The sequence below is a fragment of the Leptodactylus fuscus genome, chromosome 10 (assembly GCF_031893055.1).
Source record: "Leptodactylus fuscus isolate aLepFus1 chromosome 10, aLepFus1.hap2, whole genome shotgun sequence".
Lineage (NCBI taxonomy): Eukaryota > Metazoa > Chordata > Amphibia > Anura > Leptodactylidae > Leptodactylus > Leptodactylus fuscus.
The window spans coordinates 83,318,154-83,325,857 of record NC_134274.1 but is presented as its reverse complement, the minus strand read 5'-3'; the positions used below and the strand labels follow the sequence as shown (position 1 = coordinate 83,325,857).

The 7,704-nt window shown below is 52.1% G+C and overlaps 2 protein-coding genes and 1 non-coding gene across 3 annotated transcripts; 1 reads left to right on the top strand and 2 right to left on the bottom strand.

Annotated features, from left to right (window-relative positions):
• Positions 1-659: 659 nt before the first annotated feature.
• On the bottom strand, positions 660-765 carry LOC142183624 (U6 spliceosomal RNA). Its single transcript, XR_012711785.1, has one exon. It is a non-coding gene; the product is annotated as a U6 spliceosomal RNA (small nuclear RNA).
• A 4,221-nt stretch (positions 766-4,986) lies between these two features.
• Positions 4,987-5,490, top strand: LOC142219264 (histone H3). Its single transcript, XM_075288211.1, has one exon. It carries the CDS (start codon positions 4,999-5,001, stop codon positions 5,407-5,409), a length of 411 nt encoding a protein of 136 aa, XP_075144312.1. The 5' UTR covers positions 4,987-4,998; the 3' UTR covers positions 5,410-5,490.
• A 677-nt stretch (positions 5,491-6,167) lies between these two features.
• Positions 6,168-6,614, bottom strand: LOC142219268 (histone H2A type 2-B). Its single transcript, XM_075288215.1, has one exon. The coding sequence runs from the start codon at positions 6,608-6,610 to the stop codon at positions 6,218-6,220; it is 393 nt and encodes a 130-aa protein (XP_075144316.1). The 5' UTR covers positions 6,611-6,614; the 3' UTR covers positions 6,168-6,217.
• Positions 6,615-7,704: the final 1,090 nt, after the last annotated feature.

Genomic DNA, 7,704 nt, shown 5'->3' with positions numbered 1-7,704 from the left:
GGAGGATAAAATTATCCCTGTGGATAACCAGAAGGGGAGGATGCCATAAAAAGAGACGGCCAGCCCACAGACCCTACAAATAGAGAAAATAGCCACCAGGAAAGCACCTTCCCAAACAGGAGGCGGAGAGGAATATCCACAAAGGCTCAAAGAGGGGAGCCTGAACTACCTTGAGGACGAGGTTAAGATCCCATGGTTCCAAGAGAACAGAACACTGTCCTTAAGGAAAGACGACCCAGACCAGATTGGAGGGAAGGCCAGGATCCTGGGAAGAAAAGAATGGAGAAATTCCTGCAGAGGAAGAAGCCAAGGAGCGTCTGCCAGCAGGTACATGAGATCTGCATATCAGGGCCAATATAGCACCACCAGAATGGCTGGAACCTCCTCGGTCTTGAGTCTCGAGGACACGAGGGAGAAGAGGAAGAGAATGGAACAGGTACAGAAGGCAAAAGTCTGACCAGGGAATGATGGGAGTGTCGGTGGCAATGGATGAGGATCAGAGACCTGGCAGCATAGCAGGGTAATCTTGTGGTTTAGACTGGAGGCGAAGGTCACAGCGGTGGGCATACCCCAACAGAAACACAGATGATTTAAAAAACAACAAAATAAAAACACACAAAAAAAACCTGCCTATTGTCCACGTCTGGAAAGTGGACCACTGAGTTATGGAACGCTCCGCAAAATTTTGAGTCATCCTAACAAAGGGCCAAGATAATCTTCTCTGTATCATTCCAATTTTAGTTAATGTGCTGACGAAAGGAGCATGAGAGTTGGAACGTGGCGTTCTGCCCAAAGACAATGGGAGGCCTCCATAACAAAACTATCCGGCTTCTGGTGCCCCCTTGAAGGTTCAAGTAGACCACCACGGTGGAGAAGTCAGACTGGACTAACTGGATATCCTTGGAGGAGATAGGTCCATTGACATAGGGCTAAGAAGATGGCCCTCAGCTCTAGCAGGTTGATTTGGTGGGAGGACTCTGCCTAGGGCCACAGGCCATGAATGGTCAAGGCACCAAGGATTGCTCCACAGCCTAAGAGACTAGCATCTGTGAAAAATCACCTACAAACGGAAGGGCTTTCCCTGAGATATTCCTTTGGAGGAAAGCCACTAAAAGAGCTTTCATGAACCTGAAAAAGCAGAAGAATCAGGTGGACTGGAGAGGCCGAAGAACTGTCCCAGCGCCCAGAAATCGCCAACTACAGAGGACACGAATGGAACTGAGTGAAAGGAATGACCATGAAGGTCGAGATTATCGTGCCCTGGACCCACATGCAGAATAGAAGCGTGCATGTACACTTCCTCCGAAAGCTGAACACACCGGACCAAAGAGAGAATCTTGGAGGAGGACCTTGCCCTGGTTCATGTAGAGGATCATGCCCAGGAACTCCTTATGTTCAGAATGCTTGAAACAAGGCTTTCCACATTGATAAGCCATCTGAATCTGCGAAGAAAGGTCCAAGGTAATGCGCAAGCTGGTCAGTTTGTCTGACTTGGAGGCGGCTTTCACCAGCAGGCCATCCTAGAATGGAATCATGGTGCCACCTGTGAAACAGAGGAGGGCCATGAGAACTGCCATCACTTTGGTAAATACTGAGGGGGACAGAGGCTAGTCTGAAGGAAAGAAGTGGGAACGGGGACGATGACTCCCTGCTATGGTAGAATGAAGACGGCCTAGAGAAACAACGGCCGCTCGAGCGGGGGGAAGGAGACAAATTGAACTATGGTATAACCGTATATACCATTTCTCGAACACAGGCACCGTCTACGCTGCCAAGCCAAAAGCTCTAGGAAGGAGAGCAAGAGATGGCAAGGAAGTGGAGGGCCTGGAGAACTAGCTGCAGGAACTGCCAGGCAGCTCCTAATGAAATGAGCTTTCATTAGCTAATAGCTAATTTGATCAAGAGTCCCGGGAAGCCTGTCCTCCAGAGCGAGAGGTGGAACCACAAAAGTAGGGAAAAAATGCTGAAAACGGCAGGAAGATGAGGCCTGGTGCTCCAGACACCTCCAGGAAAGGAGAGTTTTTTTCTGCCCGTGACTTCAGAGTTTTAGGCCTAGCTAAAAAGGTCAGCCCAGATAGTCCCAGCAAAGAGGAAAGGGCCACTACCGCCTCCTGGAGAAGATCTAAGTGTTCAGTGAGCGTATCCAAAAACTTGTGGCAAATAGCCACTGTAAGGATTGGAGTCAGGGTCAGGCAGTGCAAAACGACACAGCTGGGAAAGCAACACTGTGCAGCTAAGGACAAAAGGGGTCGCAGGCCCTGCAGCTATAACTATGCTGTAATATCTGAGATGAGGCAGACCAATGCACTTCCTAATTGAAGTGCGCCTACCACGGCTCCTAACCTTCTATCCGGCGGCTAGGATAAGGGGAGAGGAGTCCCTGAAAGTCCTAGGGACTGGAGTTACAGGGGTCACCCCTAAACAGAAAGCACAGTGTAACTGCAATGCAAAACAAAAGACTAAACAGCATGGAACCAGGGAGGACCACAAGTCCCAGCAAGACACAGAAGAGAAGGCGAGGTCAGACGAGCAAGAGGTCAAGCCAGGAGATATAATAAAGGTACCGAATCAAAAGACAAGGGATAGTCAAAAATACAAGCCAGGTAAATAAACCAAGAGAACAGACCGAATACAAACAGACAGGGAATCAGACTGAGCAGGGGGACCAGGAAACCCAAAGTGAATGGCTGGCAAGGATCCATGCCTGGGTGGGGTTTAAATAGCAGCAGAGAAAACACCTGATGGCTAATGACATGGAGACTGAAGGCAAGGAAAAGATTAACCCTTAATGACCTAAGCACACCCAATAGAACTCCTAACACGTCTCCCAGGGAGACGCCGCGCAGCAAGGAGACCGCCGCGACTCCGTATCCTGACAGTATGGCATTCGGCCAATCAACGCTGGCCAATGCATTCCTATGGGAAAAAGTCAGCTCGTGCATATCGCATGCTGACATGGATCCCAGACTACCTAGCGTATCCTGCAATAGAAGAAATAGAAGCAGCCTGATATTCGATTGAATGCTGTTCGCTCATCTCTAATGCTAATGCATTGCAAAATACCGGCTCTTCTATTGCAGACTACCTAGCGTAGCCTGCAATAGAAGAAATAGAATGATGGGCCGGGAGCCTTCACAAGGCCAATGTGACATCAGTCCATTAAATGCAAAGTGACCTTACTTGTATTTGCAAAGGGAAAATCATTATTATTGCCCCCAGTTTAATATCCCAAACCAGCTGTCCCCGGATTAATGTCACTGTCCCAGCATGATCTGACCCCCCCTCCCTGTTTAATGTTCCACTTCATCTCCCTCAATTTAATGGCCACTTAATCTTCCCCGAGTTTAATGCCCCCTTCATCTGCCCCCAGTCTAACATAATAAGACACTGATAGTTTCCTCTCCTCGCTCCCCTGCCGCTCTGTGCAGTCTCTTCTCATGGACTGTTCAGGGAGCTGCAAGTGCGATGTGAGTGATGTCATCACATTGCGCCCACAGCTCCCGGGGAAGGAGCACAAAGCTCTCTGCCCTGTCACGGGCTCCATCCACAGCAGTGTCTTTCATGGAATTAGGCTACTACAGAGGATCAGACATCTTCAGGGGGCGAGCTGGAGGTTTTTTCTTCAATAGTTTTTGCCTTGAGGTTTCAATGATTTGAGTGTTGAGGGCAGATCAGAGCTTTTATTCCCTCCTATCTTCCCATCCTATCACAGGTATGTATGTGAAAGGTTGTCAATAGGGCACCGAGGGTCGGGCTGTGAATAAGGCAATTGGCCAGGATCTTCTTCTGAGTGAGTGGGAGAGCAACAGCAAGTCAGGGGAGTCCTGTGTCAGGAGGACAAGAGTCTCCCAGTGCAGCGCTCAGCCGAAAGCCTTCAGCCTGCAATAACACTGCCCCACCACAGCGCCATGTGAGCAGCCTCTCCCCTCAGCCACTGGATCTCTCCCCTTCCTTCATACATTGGAAGCTCTTGTGGGCTCTTCTAGCCCTCTGCTCCAGTCAGTCACTGTTAGGCTATATTCACACAGAGGAGCCACATTCCGCCTAGAAGAGAGCGGCCCCGCGCTGCGGCAGGATAGGGCATCTCGCTAGCCTAGAAAAAAAGAAATTGGCTCCCATTGAAGTCAGAGGCAGCCTGCAAAAAAAACTCTGTGTGAACTCGCCCTTTAGCCCAAAGTCTTTTCAGACTCCAGTCAAGGCCAGAGCTGCAATACAAATGTGCTGCTGTGAGCCTGTGCTATGGCTCTGAGGACCCACTAGAAACCAATAGAAGGCTGAGGCGCCACCTTGTGTATGAAAGCACAACAGCAACATATACAAGAAAAAAAACTACAGAACCCCCCCCCCGGTAACCGTCCTATGTAGTATCTGTGCGCCACCTGCTGGCTGGGATCCGTATATACAGGGTCTCCCGAGCTGTGCCGTTTGTTCCCCGCGCCCCCATCTGGATCAGCGTGGAACTGCACAGCCCGCACCCGGGGTTCACTATTCATAGACTGCTGCAGTCCACATGACAGAAGCGGCAGCCTCGCGGCTATTACCAGCGTGCAGACCAGGGCGTTACCCCAAAGCGGTTCTAGCCATGCAATGCCGCTGTTCCGCATTGGGATCGTGTTTCCCTCTTGTTCAGCAGTTGGATCCGGTTGCGGTTCTTATTCGGAGTGTGCGGTTCTCTGCAGTGGCCACACGGGGGTGATATGGCGCCACTTATTGGCCGCACTGACTGGTCACATAGCCAGCGGTACCGCACACACATACACACCAGCATACAAGCTGCGGCTGTGATGCGATGTGAGGCCGGCAGTGCAGAGGTGACTCCCCGGCACAGGATCAGGGCTCGGGCAGGGGGAGGGGCATGAGAGCTAATCCTGGGCCAATGGGATGGAGGGGGCGGGCTTTCCATGAGCCAATGAGGACGAGCCCCGGCTGTATAAATATGTCGCTCTTTCCGCTCCTCAGCTCATATCACCGCTGTGTAGTAACGTCTATACAGAAGCGATGGCCAGAACCAAGCAGACCGCCCGCAAATCCACCGGAGGGAAAGCTCCCCGCAAGCAGCTGGCCACTAAGGCCGCCAGGAAGAGCGCTCCCGCCACCGGCGGAGTGAAGAAGCCTCACCGCTACCGCCCTGGTACAGTCGCTCTGCGTGAAATCCGCCGCTACCAGAAGTCCACCGAGCTGCTGATCCGTAAGCTTCCCTTCCAGCGCCTGGTCCGAGAGATCGCCCAGGACTTCAAGACGGATCTCCGCTTCCAGAGCTCCGCCGTCATGGCCCTGCAGGAAGCTAGCGAAGCTTACCTGGTCGGGCTCTTTGAGGACACCAACCTGTGCGCCATCCACGCCAAGAGGGTCACCATCATGCCCAAAGACATCCAGCTGGCCCGCAGGATTCGTGGGGAGAGGGCTTAAATCTGCCCAGGCACCGTCTGACAACACAAAGGCTCTTCTCAGAGCCACCAAATCCTCCCTCAGACGAGCTGTAGCCGTTGTCTTTCTCCTCTCGGGAGGGGAGAAGAGAAGCCTTCACTGGCTGCTAATAGAGAGGTTACCCTTTCCCTTACAGTCACTGAGTAGCGGCACCGGGTCTCGCTCCCTCCCTCCCTTATATATAATGATACATATCTATCTGCAGCGCCCTCTACAGTAACCTCACCGCTGCTGCCCCGATGTGTTGCTGACTCTTCCGCTCAGTCTCCCTTCTGAGGAGCGGAGGATGTAACTGACAGTGTCATGAGGGGAAATGCTGAGCGTTATTGAGTGTTTGAAATTCGCGCGCTTTCTCCCTCTGCACCACGTGACGCTGCCGGCTCTCGCGCTGCTTGTAACGGTCACAGAATAGAAATCGGCGATTTTCAAAATCACCAACCGTGTGAGAGGAGATAAAGCGGAGGTGAGCGCCGGATCCTGCGGTAGAAGCTTTGTATCAGCCCTTCACATACCGTTTCATCGCAGCTTCTCCTAAACCTGCCCCGGCGGAGAGTATTACCACCAGCCCGACCTGACACAAAACCCCGCGCCCGCACCACATCTCCCTACAGAGTGAATCCTCCTCCCTCCTTCCCAGTCACCCCACGGTGCTTCCCTGTAAGGGCCGCCGGTCTGGCTTCAGAATAGACGGACAGCCCGTATTGTAGACGGGAGGCAGCTCTGCTGTAGACAAGGTGGTGGCTCTTAGAAGAGCCTTTGCTTGTATAGACGGATGGGGTGGGAGCGGCGCTCACTTGCTCTTGCTGGGCTTGCTGCTCTCGGTCTTCTTGGGCAGCAGCACGGCCTGGATGTTGGGCAGGACGCCTCCCTGGGCGATGGTCACGCCACCCAGCAGTTTGTTCAGCTCCTCGTCATTGCGCACGGCCAGCTGCAGGTGACGGGGGATGATGCGGGTCTTCTTGTTGTCCCGTGCAGCATTACCAGCCAACTCCAGGATCTCAGCGGTCAGATACTCCAGTACGGCCGCCAGGTAGACGGGAGCACCAGCACCAACCCTCTCGGCGTAGTTGCCCTTGCGGAGAAGCCTGTGCACACGACCGACGGGGAACTGAAGCCCCGCCCGGGATGAGCGGGTCTTGGCCTTAGCACGAGCTTTGCCTCCTTGCTTGCCGCGTCCAGACATCCTTCTTCTTACGAGTGAATCTCCGTGAAGCTCCAGCGCTTAGGCCGCCTCCTCATTTATACCCGCAAGGACAAGCAGCCGGCGCCAGTGATTGGTTGTTATCCAAGCCAATCAATGAGGCTCTATGGCATTGAAATAGCACCAATCAGGAGGAACATCGTTGTTGTGACGTAATCGCCGAGCACTTACAGGATTGGACATTTAGGATCAGCTGGCTCCGCCTTCATGAAGACGCCGGTGACGTCATTGCGTTGTCTATTTGAAATTCCATTGAATGAATGGTGAGGGGATCCCGCCAGAACTCCCGCTTGTGTTTCGGCGCCTCTAGTCCAGATTAAGGGTGCATTCACACTGAGTAAACGCTAGCTTATTTTGTAAAGTAAAATTACACTTGTAAATTTTGCTATCCCATTGACTTCAATGACATTTTACAGGCGTATTTTTACAGGCGTATTTTTTACAGGCGTATTTTTACACTTGTAAAAAAATATCATTGAAGTCAATGGGATAGCAAAATTTACAAGTGTAATTTTACTTTACAAAATAAGCTAGCGTTTACTCAGTGTGAATGCACCCTTATCCGGTATTTACTGCTCGTTATAGTGACCGAGGCTACAGATCTATGGCCTAATTCACACTGAGCTGTATGTGGCCGCCACAGCTGACAATCTGCATCAGTGACATGCGCAAACCTATCACAATATATCGGGATAAGACACGCGCTGTACGATTGTTACGTGTGTGAGCCGGTCACGTACAATAAGCGGGACATTCCAAATGCCGAACAGTTGTGAGGTCAGCCAATCAGCGCCGAGATAGATGGCTTCAGCCAATAGGAGACGACTCCACTGTCCTTGTTCTCTTTCAGGTCCGCTAGTGTATAGAATGAGGATTGTCAGATTTAGGCGCCAACAGGACTGGCCCAGCTAGTGTATACACGCAGGGAGCGTAACGGGACCGGCCCAGCTAGTGTATACACACAGGGAATATAACGGGACTGGCCCAGCTAGTATATACACACGGGGAGCGTAACGGGACCGGCCCAGCTAGTGTGTACACGCAGGGAGCGTAACGGGACCGGCCCAGCTAGTGTA

What these genes read in the sequence shown, in the direction of transcription:
- LOC142219264 (XM_075288211.1), top strand. Translation starts at nt 4,999, where the DNA reads ATGGCCAGAACCAAGCAGACCGCCCGCAAATCCACCGGAGGGAAAGCT.
- LOC142219268 (XM_075288215.1), bottom strand. Translation starts at nt 6,610, where the DNA reads ATGTCTGGACGCGGCAAGCAAGGAGGCAAAGCTCGTGCTAAGGCCAAG.